The sequence below is a fragment of the Drosophila mojavensis genome, unplaced genomic scaffold, assembly GCF_018153725.1.
Source record: "Drosophila mojavensis isolate 15081-1352.22 unplaced genomic scaffold, ASM1815372v1 contig_80, whole genome shotgun sequence".
Lineage (NCBI taxonomy): Eukaryota > Metazoa > Arthropoda > Insecta > Diptera > Drosophilidae > Drosophila > Drosophila mojavensis.
In genome coordinates this window covers 5,564,451-5,585,173 of record NW_025318906.1, presented here as the reverse complement: position 1 = coordinate 5,585,173, position 20,723 = coordinate 5,564,451, and the positions used below count along the sequence as shown (strand labels likewise).

The 20,723-nt window shown below is 41.0% G+C and overlaps 2 protein-coding genes across 5 annotated transcripts in view; both read left to right on the top strand.

The window, feature by feature from the left end:
* Window positions 1–20,723, top strand: part of LOC6578849 (putative sodium-coupled neutral amino acid transporter 11) — a 46,387-nt gene that overhangs the window by 19,279 nt on the left and 6,385 nt on the right. For 2 of the 4 annotated variants that reach the window (XM_044011134.1, XM_044011133.1), the window contains 5 exons: window positions 1,337–1,551; window positions 6,915–7,219; window positions 13,888–13,947; window positions 20,043–20,330; window positions 20,584–20,698. In XM_044011134.1, the coding sequence (XP_043867069.1) occupies window positions 7,163–7,219; window positions 13,888–13,947; window positions 20,043–20,330; window positions 20,584–20,698 (520 nt within the window). In that variant the 5' untranslated portion in view covers window positions 1,337–1,551; window positions 6,915–7,162. Of the gene's footprint in view, window positions 1–1,336; window positions 1,552–5,628; window positions 5,729–6,914; window positions 7,220–13,887; window positions 13,948–20,042; window positions 20,331–20,583; window positions 20,699–20,723 lie in introns of those variants that run through there. The other 2 variants (XM_002004715.4, XM_015163346.3) reach the window with 2 other exon arrangements.
* On the top strand, window positions 3,546–4,946 carry LOC6578850 (leucine-rich repeat-containing protein 34). Its single transcript, XM_002004716.4, has 2 exons — window positions 3,546–4,046; window positions 4,111–4,946. Exons 1-2 carry the CDS (start codon window positions 3,635–3,637, stop codon window positions 4,851–4,853), a joined length of 1,155 nt encoding a protein of 384 aa, XP_002004752.1. The 5' UTR covers window positions 3,546–3,634; the 3' UTR covers window positions 4,854–4,946.

The window sequence follows — 20,723 nt, the reverse complement described above, 5'->3', positions numbered from 1 at the left end:
GGCAGTGGGCAGCGCTGGAGCAGGAGGATGGCGAGCAGTAGGAGGTGGGGGATGGCAGGGGGTGCTGCATGAGATCAGAAAATAACACGAGTCGGTAGCATCATCAGCAGAGCCGCACGCCAGAGGTCTATTAAAAATACATACATGATTTTAACGCAGACAGCACAGCTCCAGACCAGACTGGCCACAGTTGCACCAGCAACAGCAGCACCAGCAGTAGCAGCAACAGCAGTAGCTGTGGCAGACACGTTGGTTAGTTAGCCGGTTGCTGTTGTTGCTGCTCGTGCAGCACTTGGGTGTTGCCGGTTGTTGTTGTTGCTGTTGCTACTGTTGCTGTTGCTGCTGATGCCGGGTGCAGTAGCCGAATGCAGTTGTCGTGATTGTTGTCTCAGATTGCATGTGGAATGCAAAGACCAGGAGCCAATTTGTTATTGCTGTTGTGTTATGCCCGCTGGCTGGCTACCGTTGCAGCCGCCTCTTCGTGTTGCTGTCGTTCAGCTGCTGCTGCTGCTGCTGCTGCTGCTTCTGCTGCTACTGTTGGAGCTGCTACCTCTGTTTCTTCTTTTACCTTATATACACTCGGCATGGGTCTTATGATTATGACAATCAGCTGAAATGGCCTGTAAAGTAAATATAGACAGAACTCAAAAGGTAAAATTATGGTGTATATATTTATAGACCTATGGTAAATTTGGTATATTTTGTGCTACATCACAAATCTTAATTTTTGTTTATTTGATTGTGTCACGTGTGTATATATATAAATGACTCAGTAATAAAGCGGCATTGATAGAGTTAACTGTAGCTAAGGATCTATAAAGCAAAAATTCATTGATAAGCTTGAATAAATAGGCAATTAAAAAGAATTCAGAGAGATTGCAGAATTTTTTGTAGATTTAGTGCTTGAGGTAGAAACTATAGATAAGGATCTATAGAGGCAAGTGCTTGAGTATTTTCCATTGATGTGGAATATTGATATGTTAAAAATTAAAAAAGTATATAAAGGGATTTCATTTAAGAAAAAAATATATAAACATTTTTTAAATTAAAAAAATAAAAAAATCAGAGCTAAAAAAATATTGTAATTAATTAAAAAAATTATACAAAAATTTTTTAGTTAAAAATAATTTATATGAAAAACTGTATTGTATCATTTTAAACATTTTTACAAGTTTCAAAAAAATATTTGATTATGTAATGCCCCAACGTATTTGTAGAGTATACGTAAATCAATGTCAAGGCAAATTGGCATGTTTTTCTTATTTTCTTTAGTTTTTGCATTTCTGGTTGTTATTAATTTTCGTGCATTTTTATTTTTATTTTTTTCGGTTTTTAGGACTTTCGCGTGCCGTCGTTTGGCTTCTGCCCAGCACCAATCAGGCAGAGCTGGTGCCAGTGCCGGTGCACAGTGGCTGAGATACAGCCAGAGTCAGCCGGAGTGACGATGCAGACTGGAGACTGGAGACCCAAGAAACAGAGACCCCAAGCCAGACAGCCCGTCGCAGACGCTCAACGGGCCGCGAGTGGCATGGGGCAGCGGTCGAGGCCGAGGTAAGTAATGTTGATGTTGGCATTTAAGCAGGCGTGTAGTCGCATCTTGTTGATTGTCAAAATTGACAATGAATGCGCCTCACACACAGATAGTGTGAGAGTGTGAGTGTGTGAGTGTGAGTGTGTGCGGAGTCTTTCAGCCAAGGGAGTAGACAAGTGCATATATCTCACATGTCTGCCGTTTGTCTGGAGGCCGTCGCAGACATACGCTGATGTTGATGTGCATGTTGATGCCAATGCTGCTGCTGCTGCTGTTGCTGCTGTCCTTAAGAGTTGCATCCAAATATGGACCATTGCCTGCTGCTGTTGCTGTGGCTGCTGCGACTGCTGCATGTGGCCTGTGGCAGGTGAATAAGGTAGTCGGCCCAGACGCCTTGGCTGCTGTCCGGGCATGGGCATATAGTTTGCTCTCTGCCTGCCTGCAGTTTCACACTTTGCATTTCTAAAAGTTATTTAAATGATATGCACATGCAATTCACAGTAGTTGTTGTTGTTGTCGTTGTTGTTGTTGCTGTCGTCTGGCTGCACTAGCTGTAAACTGAGACTGCCAGCAATTATGAGCGTCTGGCTGTCTGCCTTTTACAATATTTTTAACATACAATACATACATATATATTTATACACGTATATATTTTTGTATATTTTTTTTTTTTTGCACTCTCTTTTTGTCCGCTCTTTTAATTATCTGATTTCTAAGCGAGCCACGGCATGGCAAGAGATAGCCATCGCACATGTGCGGAGTTTAAAATTTCAATTTGGCCACCAAATTGTCGCCGCTGTTAATTGCCTGTGTCAGCCATCTTGGCCGGATGACTAAGCAGCAGCATGCAGCATGCAGCATGCAACATGGAACAGCAACAGCAGCAGCAGCAGCAGCAGCAGCAGCAGTCGGCAGTCTCCAGCCTGTTGTCTCCTGTCTCCTGTCAGTCTGTTTGGTCTGGTCTTGGCCATAAATTAATGCATAATTATGTGTCTCCTCGGCCCGATGGTAGTAAAAGTGAAATATAATTCAGATTTCCGATGAAGCGAAATTAGCTAAGGACAGTTTGCTGCACACATGCTGCTTGCACACATTGTGGCCATTTCTAGTCTATTGAATGGGGCACCTGTTGGGCCTACTTACTGCCAACTCAATCAGAGCTAGAGGGAGGCTAGCGCGGTGCAGAGGGGCAGCTACCAAGCTGCGCAAGCGCAGCACGTTAATTTTAAGCATTCGTCGCGTAAAAGGCAATCAAATAAATGAAGATGCAACCCAGGCCTTAAATGGTGCAAAAATAACTCAAGACATTCCCTAAGAGCCTACGTGCATAACGATGCACAGTCAGCACCTACCTCTGCCTCCACCTCTCTCTCTCTCTCTCTCACTCTTGCTTTTGGCTCTTCTGCTCCGTTTTCTTTCTCTCTTTTTTTGTGTCTTATAAATAAAACTACGTCTCTATAGGTTCGGGGTTGGTGTCTTTCTGCTTGCAGCTTATTTATAGGGCAGTCGGCGCGTGCCGGCACGCATTTAACCATGGTCACATACATATGTATATGTATGTGTATATGTATATTTACAGTGTCTTTGTCCACGTGGCTGTGCGAATTAATTCATTGGGCACTTCGCATAGCCTTTGCTAGTCGAGTCTCGCAAATGAATGAAATATCGTTTATGGTAATTTTTGCCTTAAATGCCTATGTATGTGTGTGCGTGTGTCTGTGTGAATGTGTTTGTGAAAAAAGTTCTGCTAACTATGCTAATGACTGAGGTTCTGACTGCAGCTGGGACACAGGGTGTTTCGTGCGCGCTTCATATTTTTTATTGCATACTTTGCGGCAGTTCGAATTTAATTGGGAAGTCAATTTGAGTTTGTTTGTCAATTGAGTCAATTGAGTTTGCCGAATTAGTTATATAGAAAACTCAAGTTGAAATTCGGCTGAAATGCACATACATATACATACTCAAAGATTATATGCATTCTATATTAAAATTCTGATGTAAGTCAAGCTTATGCTTTGCTCAACTTTTCATTGATTCTCAAATAGTTTTAGTTTATATGTATCACACACACATACATATATAAATATATGTAAAATTTGCAAAATGTGCGACATGGTCTGCGCCTATGATCCTGCATGCCCGCCGGCTGCACGAGTAAAGGGTCGCCTGTTCACTGTACTGTTGCTTTACTGTTGGCAACGCGAGTACGATAAGCGGCCGTACGAGAACTTTCAGTTTCGCCGCTTGGACTTTGAGGAGCGCATGAATCGTCGCTATCACTGCATACGTGATTTTCGCACCATTGTGAACTTTTTGCTGCAGCGTCATCTGCATTCCGTTTCCATTTGGAGCGTGGGGCTTAGCAATTGGGATGCGCGTCTGTTGCAGGACTTTGTGCTGTCGCTGCAGTACGTGCGGCAGATTGAGCTAAAGCTGATGCGTCTGCCCCACGAGTTCTTTGTCATGCTGCGCCTCAAGGCGCCCAACATGAAGCTCAGGGAACTGAGCCTGGAGGGTAAGTGCTGAATGTCAGTTGATGAATGCGTCGCACTCTATGGACAGTCAACAATGTTATGCAGGCACGCCACTCACCAGCGACGATGCGCGCATGCTGCGAGAATTTCTGCTGGCCAGCAAGACGCTGCACACGCTGAATGTCTGCTGCTGCAGCTTGACCCAATACAACTTTGCCGATGTGGCGGACGGAGTGTACAAGTCGGAGAGTATGCGCTGCTTCCACGTGAGCCGACTGCTGGGCGGCGGCCTGACCCTGGACACAGAGAAAATGATCTCGATTGTGGGCTCGCTGATGATGCAACGCAAACTGACGGAGCTCACGCTGCAGCTGTGCGAGTTCGTTGCCCAGGACATGGAGACCATTGCCGACTATCTGCAGAGTCAATACTGTACGCTGCGCAAGCTCAATGTAGCCAACAATCTGATATCAACGGATGGCGCCATGTTCCTGATGCGCGGCGCTGCCAAGGGCAACTCGCTGGAGGTGCTCGACATCAGTGGCAACTGCATCGGCTCGCATGGCGGCGAGTGGGTGGCCATGTACTTCAGTGCGTGCAACATGCTGCAGTATTTGTATCTGAATAACAATGAAATCGGCGCTGCGGCAGTCAATCTCATTCTGTTGACCCTGAAGAAGCCGTGCCGCATGAAACGCCTGCAACTGTATGGCAACAAGTTTGATGGGCGCACGGCCATGATTCTGCGCCGACTGCTGGATGCCAAAGTAGTGCTGCAGGAGGAGATCGACATAAGCTATACGTACGATGAGGCGCTGCAGGACTATCGTGTTATACCTTGGCGATAGAAATTAATGTAGTCCAGGGGGACTTTTTGTTTTCATTGTTAAATATACAAATCGACAGAGTGAGATGAGTGAATTAAATTACATATTAATTTATTTGATTTAAATGCTTCACTGGCTGCTTTAACTGCCGCCTTAACTAGCTGCAGCGCCATCTATCGAAGGCTTTGAGCAACTTGGAAACACGTGCACAAAGCTGGTCTCAGCGCGCTCTCTCATTCTCCCTCTCTCTCTGTCTCTCTTTCTTCCTGTCCCTCTCTCTTGCCCAGCGTAGCTGTTGTGGCTTGGCAGATATGAATGAACTGTCAGCGTTGCCAGACTGTTGCTGTTTTATGCAATCACTGCCATGACCGTTATTATTCATTTTTGAAATCGGAGTTTTTTTCACTGTGGCGAGTAATGCTATAAAATCTTCATAATAATAACTCGCATTTAAACCATAGTCAAGTTATTTATTTTTGCCTGAAACTTGATTTGACAGTCTGGCAGCTTTCGCTTTCGTTTCCGGCTTTTTTGTTGTTATTCTGAGTGCGCAGCCTGTGCTTGTGTGTGGGCGCGAGTGTATGTGTGTGTGCATTATTGTTGGCGATTTCAAAGTCAAACGCCAGCAACAACAACAACATAATGCGCAGCAAACAGCTGCGAAGCATTGAGCACAAAACTTCAACGGCAAATAGAACGCGAGACGAGGACAACATCGGCAGACGACAGGACGACGACGACGGTGACGGCGACGGCGACGACGACGACGACGACGACGCCAACGTTATCCTTGTTGAGAGTTTTGCAATATATTTGTATTGCAGCAGTCTCAACGAAAGCGTCGAAGCAACCAACTCGCAGCCCAATCGAAAACACGCTCGAAACGTAACCGAAAAGTAAATGTGAAATGCAACCAATAAAGGAAAACTGTTTTCAAATTAATTGAATTTCATTGCAAAACGATTTCAATTGACTCTTTGCGTACATTTGTGTGTGCTGTATGGAAAGTTGTTGTTCGAACTGTAGTTGTTGTTATTGTTGTTGTTGTTGTTGTGTACAGCTGTTGAGAGCGAAAACTGTGCGGCAATTGAAAGTGAATCTTATAGGAAATGTGATTTATGCATATTTATGTTTAATATTAAATCTATGCAATTTTATATTTATACATATGTATATTTGCTCATATACAAAGGACTTATAATAGTATTAGATAATTATTTATTTCAATATATTTTATTACATGTATTATATGTATGCATGTTTTTATTTATTTACGCTAATTTAATTTCTATTTATATTTATTCTATTATTTATTTAAACGTATTATTTTAATTTAAATATAAAAATAATTAATACATTAATTAATTAAAAAAAAGAATATATATATATTTATTTTTTCGCTATATTTATTCCAATTTTATTTTTATTACAAATATTTATTTTGTTAAAATATGTGTTTTTGTAAGTAAGTATCTTTAATATAAATTCATATGCATGCTTATTTTAACTTATAAAGGCTTACATGCATTTATAAAGGTTTTCATTTTTAGTATACAATATTTATTTTTTTATTAATCCTGTTTCCCCATACACATAATATTTATTTAATAGTTATTATAGCAATATTCAAGGAATACAAATAAAAAAATAAAATAAAAACTGTTGAAATATTCATAGCTTGATTTTTAAACATTCATAATAAAATTTGAATTTTTTAAAGCTAAAAACAAATTATTAATATATATTTTTTTAATATCATATTTTAAAAAAAAATATATATTTTTGTGTAAAATTTTTTTGTTTCATTTTATATATATTATTTATTTTATTTTACCAAAAATCTTGCTTAAAATATTATTGTTTATAATGAAATAAGTGTAAATATTTGCAAAAACTACAAAATTCAAAGTAATATTCTTTTATGAAACAAAAAACCACAAAAAGTTATATTTTGAGTGCTGTCAAAAGTAACTTGTGGAAGTTATTCGTACATATATTTGGGTAGAAAGTTTTTAAATTATGAAAGTTTTTCTTTCATTTCATTTAATAGTTTCATTTTTAACATGTCCATTAACTTCTCAGGAAACTGGTGTTTTCGTTAAATGAGTTTTCCAGTAGCATTTTCATATGGTCGCTGAGTGCAGTCAAAGGCCGTGAAGCAGCTACAGCGGAAGCGAGACCAAACACCGCACACCACCCACCTGAATCCAAAAGCAAACTTGAGTTAACTTAACTAAACTGAACTCGGGCGCAACACTAAAATCTAAGCCCAACAACCAAGGCACTTGCTGTTCAAACTTTGGCCATAACACTCGCAGCAAGACGGCAAAATGAACGACAGTCGACGCAACACGGCAACGGAATTCAGTTACATACTGCAACGGCAGGTGAGTGCTTGCCACACGTTGTAAATAGTAGCACATATACGCCCACACACACACACACACACCCGCACACACACACACACACCCGCACACACACACACACCTGTACATTCACTTTCACACATCCTCGCACACTCACCCTTTATTAATTGCATGCATTTTTGGCTGCCCGGAAGCCTTTTTTGGGTCCTTCATGTTGTGGGCAGTGCTTGTTGGTCTTTTGTGTGTGCTTTAATTGCGAGCAATTGCGCTCATTAACTTGCCACAATGGCTGCGCCAACAACAACTAATTGCAACCGCATCAACCAGCAACTGAGCAATTGGGCAATTGCTCAAGAGCAGCAGCAGCAGCAGCAGCAGCAGCAGCAGCAGCAGCAGCAGCAGCAGCAGCAGCAGCAGCAGCAGCCGCAGCAGCTCAGCAAGTGGTGTTTTCACAAGAAGCCAGGCACAAAGTTCTTCTCCCCTCCACCACCCTCTCCCTAATAAGACCCACTTTGAATACGGAGAAAATCTATAGAGTGCACTCTCCACTTTGGTTCATTTGGCACGATTTAATCAAGCATTTATTGGGCTTTCCTTGTTGGTTGCACATGGCGTATGCTTAATGGGCTTTTTTTCATGAATTAATTGCTTTTCGCTCGAACAGATTATCATGCTTGATTTTCAACATGCGTTGAAATCAATTTTAATGCATGGCCAAATAAAATGTACATATGTAATGCACATATTTATATATGTAAATCTATTTGCATGTGTTTGTGTCTCTGTCTGCCTGCCTGTTTATATGTGTGTGTCCGTGTACATGCTACATGTGTTTTCACAGTTTGCACATTTATTTATTTATCTTCTTATGCAGTATTTATCATTTTCACAGCATGCACATGCCAACATGTTGATAACTAACATGCATTGTCAGGCAATCAATTTTAGGGCTTTTCCTTATTTTCATTGCATTTCATGGGCGTGAGAGTTTGTAGCACGAGAAACACGACAGAGTCACGAGAATTTAGGGTGGGCAAATATTAATGGCCAGGCGATTGGATAGGACAAAGTGTATTCCAGTTGTATGAAAAGAGTGTGTCAAAAATCGAGAAGTCTTTGGGGTATAATAGAAATTATAGTTGGGATTATAGGGTATGATTATGATATATGATATGTATAAGTAATTTACGCGCAGTCTAGCATTTTGATGGGCTCCGTCGTATTTCTATAAGAGCAAATTGAATTGGTATTCATTGAAATTTAATAGTTACATATATTATAAATAAATAATTATTATAGTCAATAATTTACTACAAGTCAACTTGAAGTCTGCTTCCTCTAAGTCTGGAGTAGAGCATTTGGGCTGGTTTGGTATACAATATGTTATATTCTACCCCATCTAATGTGTGGCTTAATTATGTCTTGCTGACTTGTATAAATACAGCATATAAAACTATTACATTATATTGAATAAGTTAAATTAAATGAATCATACAGATTTGGAGTTGTTTTTCGCTGCTTCAAGTAACAGTTGGTTCCAAATGTATTTAACTTTATCCTTCAACCTACTTTGAAAATAACTTCCCATCTCAGGAAGGTATAAAAACTATCACTGTACATAGTAAGCTAATTAGAATGAATATTTTCACTTTTCAAATTATTGCATACATACTTACATCGATATATAGCTATAGATACGGCCAGTTGCCTTGACTGCAAGTTCTGTTCGCTCTGCTCAGCATATGCAAATACTACAATTTTCGAATTGAATTACTACAAATATGTTAATAGGCAGCATTTAATTTTGAATTTAATTCAATTTGCATTTTAATTAATACTTTTGCCCTGGCTGCTTTATCTTTCGTTCGCATCAGGACGATGTTCATTGTTCATTGGCAGCCAAGTCACGCGGTCAACTCCGATTTACATACATATGAATACTTTGCAAAATGAATTCCGATGAAAGCCCCAACAGTATATGTAGTAGTATGCCAATACACACACACACACACACACACATACTTATATACTTATCTACATTGATATATGCATAACTGTGCGTCGATGTGTGCAGAAGCTATTGACGTGCCGATAATCCCTTAAGATTGTTAAAATACAAACTCAGGCGAATGTTTGGGACCGTTGAGGCTGGGCTGCGGCTGAGTCTGACACAAAATTCATTAGAGTTATGGTGTGACTGTGTGTGTTTGTGTGTGTGTGCTGTATATAAAACTGTGCAAATAAACAATCTGAGGATTATCTTGGCAATTGGCTTGCGTGTGCGCCCAATCGAGCAAACTGTTAAATCATGAATGAAATCAATTTGTTTTCGGCTGCCTTTAATGGCGATGACGGGGCAACAGCAACAACAACAACTACAACAACAATAACACGCAAATTACACACGCCCGGGGCATTAAGACAATGACACACAGCAACAAGAGCAACTCGACAGCTAATACAGTTTTGATTGAGTGATAACTCAATATGTATCCATATTGTCTGCCAGCTCTGCTCACAGGAAAATTAATAAATCACATGCAACACACACACACACATTCATGCTTATGATTAATGAAGGGTGTTCCAGTCGTTGTGTGTGTGGGCGTATGTGTGTGTGTGTGCGTGGGATAAACCACAAGAACTTGCAACCTTATGAAATGTACCTTATTCATCGTGTGTATTGTGACCTTTGCTGGCTGCGCACAATTTGTCAGTTTCTTTTTGGCCTGCCAAGGGAATTGGCCTAACGAAAAAAAAAGAGTCAGAAGGAATTATGGGCATGTCCTACAGATTTAATTAGGCGTGGCAAATCTTGGGAAACGGCTGTGTGTGCAGCCGTTTTTATCATAAAATCGATAAATCGCGCGCGCGTCTTGAGCTTTAATTACACACACACACATACAGAGAGAGACTCGTATCTAGATGCTGCGGCATTTGCGACGCCTGCTGCACATACTGATGAGTTTGTGCAGCATTGTTATGATGGCCATGCAACAGCATGTGGCATGCGGCATGCGGCATGTGGTATGTGGCATAGCCAGAAGCTTCTGCTTAATCGTCGCTTAATATGCATGGCATGCGGCTCGGAGTGCGACCTTAAGGCAGGCCTTGCCAGGCCACGACTAGCAGCGCATAGTGTTTTGGCTGCGCCAGGAAGCCAGGCGACGGCAACGGCGGCGGCATTCGCATTGTTTAAATATCAAATAAAAACGTCAACGCCACTCGCTGCACTCGCATTGTCGACCTCAAATCCCCAACCACAGCCCCACAACAAGTTGCGATAAGAGAAATCAATGTCGTCTGCATCAGCCGCTGCATACAAATGCGAGTGCAGCGCTTGTGGCAACACGTGCACAAGGTGCAAATATTGATACACCTGTTCCAGGCACAAAGCCCGCAATTCACAGCACTTGATATCTGTGTAAGCCAATCAGCTGACAGACCAGCTTAAGCTACAGTTATCCCAAGATGAAATGCTGCTCAAATATGATTCTGCTAGAGGACTTTAAATAGAAGCTACAGCTAGAGCTGCTTAAGAGGATTTTTAAGAGGCTTATATAAACTTGGCTTACGAGTCAAATAAATTAAAAGTGAGACAAGAAATATGAATAAAATACAATATTTTAGTATTTGTGAGTAGTAAAACTGTTTATTATCTAAATTTTTTTTATATTTCTGTCATTATATAAAAATATGAGAATATTTGCAAATAATTTATACTTTAACGACAGTAGCATGTAATAAATTGTTTTATATATTATTCCTTGTTTCATAAGTATATTGATTTTGTGCAATATCCGTCTTGCTGTCCGTCCGTCTCTCCCTATGACACATAATAAGATAGAGAATGGTGTTACTTCCCTCATCTTATAAGGACTTAAAGAAAAGGTCCATGTTAATGAAGGAAAATAATTCATCTTCAATATAAATTTAACAATTTACGTTTTATTATTCTCTATTTCTTTTATTCTATTGATTCTATTAATTCCAATGAAAAATCTGTGGAATCGAAGAGAATTTAAAAAAGTTGTAAATGTGAAAATTAAACAGCTTTCGACAATGCAATCTAAATATAAGCCAAGCCAAGCCTTGTATTACTTTTGATCAATTTTTATGGCAATAAAGGGAATACGCTATAAATGCTGATTAGTCAGGTCACATCCTCGCCGTAATCACATATTTACCAACAATTTATAGCAGAATAATTGTTTTCCTTAACAACAACTTAATTGAAGGGCAATGCAATTGCACTATTCGCTGGCATATAAATAAAATATGCGTCAGAAAACTGTTTATTAATTCAATTATGGCTCTATGCAAGTTGCTTTCCAATAGATTGCAAAGGATTTCCGTCCAAAGCGTAAGCCATGTGCATGCCAGTAAAAATAGCAATTGCCTTGGGGCGTAAATATATGGAGCAAAACAATATTAAGTATACGCCATGCTTGGCAGCATTTGCTGAATGCGCAATGTGACACGAGCCGAGGGCCGGCCAGGCGCATGCATTAATTTTAAGTAAAATCGACCTAATTGAATGGCCACATCCCTGGCCATTGACCATGGCCCATTGACAAATCAAGAAATCGTCGAAGAAATCTATTTAAAAACAATTCGAAGGCCAATGCGGCGCCAGAGACGGCAGCGGCAGCGACGTCATCGTCTTTTCCATTTTCCATTTTACTTTTCACTTTTTCTCTGACACCGACAGTGACTAAGTGCATGCCAGTGGGCGCTGTGTGCGTGGGCGTGGCATACAAATCAAATCGAAGTGCAAACACAGAGCTGAGTCCGAGTGCATGTTATGCAATGCATCAAGTGCATAACGTGTTGCACATGTCACGACTGTCGAAAAAAAGAGCTGAACGATGTCAGAGACTTTGATGTGCTATATATATATACATATATAATCTATAAAATGGCACATTGCGTGCATTCAACAGCTGCTGCTAGAGATTTTTGTTTTTCTTTTCTGATTTTTTTTTTTTTTTTTTTTTTTGAGCGCATTATCTGAGTAGACGAGCAATAAAAATCTCAAGCCGCACATAAAAAATGGCCAAGTGCGAGCCAGGCCAGTGAAAGCGTTCCTTAGGTGCGGCCAGGCATCGGCTAAAAGCCATTGCCTTGCCTCCCCTCCCTCCGTTCACGCCCACGCCACCTAGCGCCCTCTCTGGGGATGGCTTTGCTGCTTTAAATGGTTTCGATTTCACGTTCACGCCGATTTTATGCCTCAGTGATGGATTCAGCGAGTGTGTATGTGTGAGTGTATCTCTGTATCTGTATTTGTGTCTGTGTGTGTGTGCGTGTGTCTGGTGGCAAAACAATAAAAACAAATGCGCTCTGGGCCAACTGTATATCTGAGGCTCTGGCTGTAGCTCTTTCCGCAGCCCGCTGCCTGTTCGCTGCTCTGTGGCCTCTGTATTTGTGAATATCTTGGTAACTGACGGCGACGCGAAACAATAATATCGGCAAAAAAATAAAGAAAAGGAAAGAGAAAGAGGAGAAAGTCCCATTCAAAGTGTGAGTGGGGGCGGGAGCAAGCGTAAATGGCAACAGCAAGTCCATTGGGCTGAGCCGCATTGCTACATAAAACAAGTGCAAATGTTGTAAGCCCAAGTGTATAAGCCGTCGCTGATACCCTGGGCTCGTAGCTCTTAAATCAGAGCTTAGTTAGTGCGGCGGCAAACGTATTCAATTTACTAACGAAAATATAAAACAAATTTAGGTCTACAAAGCTGATAGTTATCTTAAGAGAGGGATGATAATGTTGATAGATAATGGTAATATTGATGGATATTATTTTTAGGCTGGAATGAATCTATTTTATATAATTGTCGTGTGACATCCAATAAATATAATAATAATTATAATGTATATACATATAACAAAAAAAAAAAGAAAATACTTTTTTTTGATTAATTTTCAATTAAATAGCGGAAAATTTTTTTATAAATATATTTATTAAATTAAAAAAAAAAATTTAATATAATATTAATCTCTACCACAAAATATTTATCCAATTTTCTTTGCCACTAATTTTCACAAGATTGTCAATATCTAACCAATGCTTGTGTTTTAGTTATTAAAATTTTTATTTTTTAACTTTTAACATTTCTTGTCCATTAACTAAAAATGCTGTACATTAAAATTTTACTCATATTTAGAGAACTTCATTTTATATTTTTAATCTTTTGGGTTGATATCCTATCCTTGTTTCCTTACCTATTTTTCTATAAAAAAAATATCCAAATCAATTCAACTTTTCTTTCTGATAACCAAGTCAAGGCAGCCTACCTCAATATTTTACCTACACATGCACAAAATCAATATACCCCACATGCATTTCTCGCTGAGTAAATAAAAACACGTGTTCAATCTACGTATATATTTGGCATGCGAAATATATTGTTATTTGCTCTCTCTCTCTCTCTCACTCTCTCTTTTACTGCTTCTTGTTGCTATTGTATCTGTTGTTTTTCTTTTTTTTGCCTTTGGTTTGCAATGCATATTTTGATAGCGCATGATTTTTTATGGCCCACTCGCACAAATCGCACACTTTGCACAGCCGAATGGCATTTTCCGTGGCTAAGGGACGGCACTGCATTTGACCCCCGCCCCCCATTGAACCGAACTTGATTAAATGACTAACAATTTGATTTGCAAAATCGATGCTGCGTTGTTTTTTGTAGGGCAGCGATGTGTCCGCTGCTGAAGCATATGCATTCGACGACTTCAACAATTTAATGAAGGTAATAACTGACCCAGATTCTCCTCACCCACGCCCTCACCCTCGCCCTCACCCTACCCCTGACCATTCTCTTGCCCATCCAGCAACATGCAAATCGACATGTCTTTGCATACATATTCACATTCACATTCAACGAATTCCAAATGCATAAAAAACTCACACACATAGAGAGAGAGAGAGAGAGGGAGGGAGAGCGAAAGGGAGAGCGAGCTTTGGGTGCTTAAAATTGCTGGCATTGGCCGCAGCCTTCTCGAGAGCTGGCGGAAATTTCACTTGGTCTGCGGCATCAAAGAATTTTCTTATACTATTCTAAATATTTTCCGCCTGACGCGCCGCCACCGTTGCCTGCTGCCCCACCTCCTGCTCTTGCTCTCTTTATTAAATTTCATTTCAATTTGAGTTTATTAAAAATCCAGTTGAGCTGATGATGAAAAATGAAGTGCAATTCACTTTCCTCTGCTCGCCTGCTCTTCGGCTCTTTCCCTTTGCTTTTTTGACATTAACTGAATTCTGTTTCTCCTTTGCTATTCAGTAATATATGTATAGATATATAGTAGGTAGTAAATATGTCTGCGGAGGTGCAAATATTTAACTTTTCCTTCGGCTTGATGCTGCTTTGAATGCGCCATCTTTTTTTTCGTGCAGCTTTAATGGCTTAACTTGTCCGAGCGCCTGAAAGGGCGAATTCTGTTTAATTTTGCATGAAATTTGCATTTCTGAGATTTGACCTTAAAGCGCATAAGCAAAGTCTAGATAAACGCGGCTATCTCTGGGCAGATCAAAGCGGCTTTGCTCAATAATAAGATAAAACGTTTTGTTCTCAATCACATTGGCTTTTAGCGCCAGCCAATGGATACTATTCATAATTAAATTTAATTATAACTAGAAGCTGAATCGAAATTTTCCTGCTGCTTTGCTTGTAATAATTCTCATCTGATATATAGAAATATTCTCTTTTACACATTTTTAAAGACGCCAGCTTTAAGACCTCTTGTGAAGCTCTTAAATGCTAAAAGCGAATTTTTAATGTCTCAAAGGATATTCAGAGGCATTTAAAGGCTGAGAGGAATAATAGAAGGAATACGTACCAAAAACTTTGCAGCAAATTTCATTTCTGCTTGAGGACAATGCCGGCAAAAAAAAAAAAAAAGTTGTGTAATTTGATATGTTGTTACACGACTATGCATAGCAAATGTGTGTGTATGTGTGTGTGTGTGGGTGGTTGTGGGCGTGTGTGACTGTGCGTGTGCAGGCATTGTTTTCGTAGGCTCACACTGAAAGTGTTGGCATTGCCATTAAGCCTAACAAGGCTGCCCAAAAAGCAAAGCGAGGCTCAACATTAAGAACAAGGCAGAAAAAAAAGACAGAAGAAGAAGAGGAAGTGGGAAGCAAAGCAGGCAAAGACAGAGGAAAACTAAAATCCATGGCCAGGATGAAAGTGAAAGCAAAAGCGAATTCTCAACCCGGACACACTAAGTAGCTGATTGTTTGCCCAACTAATGGCTAGCCAGGCGCAAGGGGTAAGGGGCAAGGCGCAAGGGGCAAGACGCAAGACGCAAGGCCAGTTAGAGCCGGAACGCAAATGGGCAGCGGGGGCGAGAGGCGCTTGCAGCAAATTGACAAAAACGAAAGCTTGTATACGTAATTTATGTGCAAGTTTTGCTAAAAAGCATTCAAATAACTTATTAATTGGCAAGTGGCTTGGCCGAAAATCTAATTAAATTCGTGAAGCAGTCGCAATGGCCAAGCCAGAGTCAGCAGATTGAAATGGCAAACAGTTAAAAGCAAGACAAAAGCCAAAAAACACAACGGCAAATGGCCATGGCAGAAGGTCGCAAAGAACAAAAAAAAAAAATCTATTTCCTTGTTGCTGTTGTGTTGTTGTTGCTGTTGTACGTGTGTTGGACAGGTGGCTGCTGTTTACTCTACGGCAAGGGCGAGGAACAGGGGTCTAGATGGCTTGTTGTGTGGCTGGCTGGATGGCGGGCTTGTTTGTTTATCTGCATGTGCAGCAACAACAACATGGCCACAACAACAGGCAACAACACCAACAAGTCAACAAGCCACACACACACACACACACACACTCACTCACAAAAAGCGCAGCTCGACATTTGCCATGCGCATAATTGCGGTTGAACATTTTGGTTAGCGCATGTTAATTGCAGCAGCTTATGGCACCTAGCCACACCACCCCTGCCGCACCTGCCGCACCTGCTCGCACCTGGTATTGACATTTGTGCCTAAACGCTTTTGCCACAACAAATTCAAATCAAGCAAGCGACACGTTTTCCTCTTCTTTCCACTTGTCCACGTTTTTTTTTCTTTCGCTTACACATTTTTTTTGTTTGCTTCCATTTGAGTTTCAGCTTTTTGACCTGCTCGCGCCTAATTTCATTAGCCAAACAAATTTCTCTGCAGTTTACTTTTTTACGTGTTTGAGGTGTATTGGTGTGTGTGTCTGTGTGTGTGTGTGTGCTCCACTGAGCAGCTGGCAATTTTGCTGTGTGTGTTGCCCCATCAGCTACATGAATATTATTAATTAAAATCGTGCAGTGCATGAAAAGGTTTGTTTGCTTCCTAGCTGAGGCATTGGATTGGCCCGGTTAGTCATTGGCTAGCTTTAAGTCTGTGTCTGTGTGAGTGTCAGTGTCAGTGTGAGTGTGAGTGTGGGTGTGGGTGTCTGTATTTGTGTTTGTGTTTGTGTTTGCTTTAGACAATGTTTGCCTTTTATTAGAAACGTGTACCTGGCCTCAGTTTGCTCTACGTGTGTGAGTGTGTGTGTGTGTGTGTATGTGTGTGAAAATGTCAGGCAATGCCTAAACTCCTTCTCGGGCTTTAATTTGGTATATATGTATAGGTGTGTAGCTATGTAAGTGTATGTGTATATTGGTTAAAGAATAGCGAAAGTAGAGGCATATGGGTTTTTGATATCGGGATATAATTTCATTTTATTTAAATGGAATTTGGAGATTATAGATATAGAAATACTTTGATTATGCCTATGCTTAAATATTCATAAAAATATAAATACAAGGGGGGCAGAATATTTTTCCCAAAAATAAATTCCTTTAAACTATTACTTTCTTAGTCTCGCTCTCTTTTCTGTGTCTTTGACTTCATTTGGTTAATTCTCTTTCCCTCTGCCTACCTCTACCTTTCTCTCTCTGTTTCTCTGTATCTAACTCTCTCTCCCTCTGCATCTATCTCGTTTTCTGTCTTTTTCATTATCTGCTTTAATCCTCCCTCTCGACCTCTTTCTCCCTTTCTTCCCCGTTTCTAGAGTAAAGGGATAGATTCCTCCATCTTTCTTTCTCTGTTGCTGTCTCTCACTCTCTTGATCTCTATATATCCATATCATCGTATCACCCACTCTTTCCAACCAATTCACATACCAGAATATTCTATTATTCACTTAGAGGGAGCTTTACTTGAATGCAAATGGAATACAAATGCTAGAATAAATTTGATAAAAAGAGAGCTGCCTAAATATTTGTACCTTTCCACGTAGTCGAGTTCAATCGAATTCCATTTCCATATAAATTATGAAATCTCAGCTTGGCAGTGCATTTCATAGTCGCGCATGCCGCCTCCTGCCTACAGCAATTTTATTTGTAATTTCTGTTATTTTCTCTCTTTCTTTCTTTCTTTTTTCATGTTGCCTTTTGCGCTTCACACGCTTTGGCTCAATTGAGTTTCGACCTGAGCAGTTTTTGCAGCTCTCTTTTTATTTTTTATTTTTCTCTGTCTGCTTTATTTTTGCATTATTTTTTGTTTTGCACTGCTCTTTGGGAAATTAATTGGATTGCGAGCTTTAATTGCTTGGCAGGGAGTTTGGGCAAAGGCTGACAAATTATTTATGGGACTGTGTGCATGGCAAATATATAGAAGAACTGTGTATGTATGTGTGTGTGTGTGTGTGTGTGTTTGCTTTAAGTTTCTGGTTAACAGCAAAACGGAATAAAATTGAGTGCTCTGTGCGCCAACATGTGTCAACAAATAAATGCCTTGAGTAGAGCCTCTGGAGAGTAAATATGAAGTATGCACAGGGCACGCATAATAATTATGTGGCATTCACGTCGTCGTCTTATCAGGACGTCCCTTTTTTACATATTTCATATTTTATGCTTTACTCTTTATAATATTCTCCCTTTTATGGCTGACAGCACTTTTCGGGCCCTTGCACTGAGTGCGGGCAGCAATTTTTATTTATTCCTATAATGCTTTTTCCGCTCCTCCTTCTCCCTCCACCTTCTGCCTCCTTTTTGTATCAACATTATGCGAGTGTAGGCACCTGTCAGAGACTTTACATATTTAATGCCCTCAGTTTGGCACATTCCCATTCGTGCGACGATGCCAATTCGAATTCAAATGATAAGCGAAACGCTTTAAAAAACATGTTGTATTATGCGAGTGTTGAGCAGTTGTGGCATTTACAGGATTTGTCGGCTAATTGCCACGCGTAAAGGCGAACAATAACAATGCGTGTTATAAATTAGGCATTTAAATGCGACCATTCGGCGCTCACGTGTGGCAGACGGACAGACAAACAGACAGAGAGAGTGAGGAAGGCCAGCTTTACTTCGACTTGTTCGCTCTGCTGCCAGATTAACGAGCAGTCAGAACTTTGTTTGTCGCTCCGCCTCTCTGGCTGGTTCTGGCTTTTGCTGTGCCCGCAATTTGTTTTGGCGGAAGGACACTTTGTAATTTCATTTTTGGCCGTCCTTGCCAGACCCGTTTGAGTTGAGAGTTGAATTACACGACTCTGTCTCGCTCCCCTTATCGCTTTCTCTTTTCTGTCTCTGCCTATGGTTGCTTTGTTTTCGTGTGTGTGTGTAGAGCAAACATTTTTAATAGTTGGCCAACGCCTATAATTAGCCACTTGCTTTGATACTAAATGGCATTTTTAATGGCACTCCAGCCACGTGCCATGCCGCTTGCCCCCTATCGCTTACCTACCTGCTCGCTGCTCTATAAAGTATGCAATGAACTCTGCCACCTGTCGCCACTTAATTGAATTGAGAAACTCAACTCGCACGTAATTTGCTTTTGGAAATTTTCAGTACGCAGCGCCATGCCCCAACGCCTACGCCCAGCTGCACGGCATGCTGCAGAAGGCCTTTAAAGTAGCTACGACCAAATATTTGCTTTACGGTTTTAACTCGCAACTTTGCCAGACAGAGCGACACAGCTACAGAGTGCGAGTGAGAGTGAGAGGGAGAGAGTGACGAAGAGAATTAGAGCGAGAGGGAGCATCAACTGTACCCAGAACTTTGTTAGCTTGTTTGCTTTCAGCTGTTTTGGCGTTTCGCACTGTTTGTCCGGGCACAACTTAGTTGCCACAGCCAGCAAAAAATATATGAAAAATGGAGTGCAAAAATAAAAAATACAAGAAAAGCAAGTGAAAACTTGTTTAATTGCAAACAGCTGGTAAAAGTTTTTGCTCGCAATGCAGTAAACGCTTCAGCTGCCACTAACTTGGCTAACTGCACGCACACACACACACACACACACACACATAGACATAGTCTTTCTGGTAGTCTGTTTCTGCTGTCACAACATTGGCCTTGCGCCGTGATGTGGCATTTTATTCGGGTTTATGTTTAAGCCCTTCATATAAACTTGTCTTTTATGGCTACATTTCGAGCGCGCTAGCGGGATGACTGACAAAAGCAAAAATGAAGAGTGGAAGAGCGTGCAAGCGGGCCGCACAAGCATTTTACTACATGGCAGAATCTAACTGGCGCTGGCAGCAACAATTTACGATAAGGTTGCGTATACGTAACCTACCTGCACATTGCGAATACGACGCAGCGTTGTCTGTGTGTGAGGAGGGGGGTGGCTGGGGTTGATTGTGTGTCAGAAGGGGACAGTTTGCTTTTGATGTAAAGAGGCACTCGAGGCAATTTTGCGCTCTTATCCCAATCAACGTACAATAATAAAGCGAACCAAAACCGAAACGCAACGGACACACACACACACACATACACACAGAGACTCACACACACACACACACTGAGATACAGCCACAGTCACTCAAGCTGCCATTCCCACTATTACGCTACAACTTTTGTTTTTGCTTAACGTTGTCTCTAGAACGACCATCAGACACATCAGCAACAGGGCCAGCCACAGCAGCAACAGCATCAGCAGCAGCAGCAGCAGCAGTCCTCGCAACAACAACAGCAACAACAACAACGTGGGGATGGGCTATCAGGCGACACGTTGTCCTCATTACCACAAGCATCGTTCAACTATATCAACTCCATCGTTGGCAGCGGCGTCATTGGCATACCCTACGCCCTGCACCGGGCCGGCTTCGGCCTGGGCCTTGCATTGCTCATCCTGGTGGCCTACATAACCGACTATTCGCTCATACTGATGGTGAGTTAATGGCGTTGGCCAGCAGGCCAGGCGCCACAAATTGCAAATCATTTGCCCGAAACGGAAACGCAGCCGGAAACGGAAATTGAACGCGTGTCTCGCTAACCGTCGCGCGGCAAATTAAATGCATATCCGTTACGAAAAATCATCACAATTTGCATAATTAATGAATGGACGACAGAGCAACAGAGACAGAAAGAGAGAGAGAGAGAGGGAGAAAGATCTAGCTGCTAAGCTCGATTTATCATTGCAGGTGAGATGCGGTCACATCTGCGGTCGATTCAGCTACCCGGGCATCATGGAGGCTGCCTACGGCAAGTACGGCTACTATCTGCTATCGCTGCTGCAGTTCATGTATCCTTTTCTGGGTAAGTGGCGCTAATCACCAAATTA

Coding starts and splice junctions, on each gene's coding strand:
- LOC6578850 (XM_002004716.4), top strand. CDS start 3,635: ATGTGCGACATGGTCTGCGCCTATGATCCTGCATGCCCGCCGGCTGCA. Junction 4,047..4,110: donor CAGGGAACTGAGCCTGGAGG/GTAAGTGCTGAA, acceptor AATGTTATGCAG/GCACGCCACTCACCAGCGAC.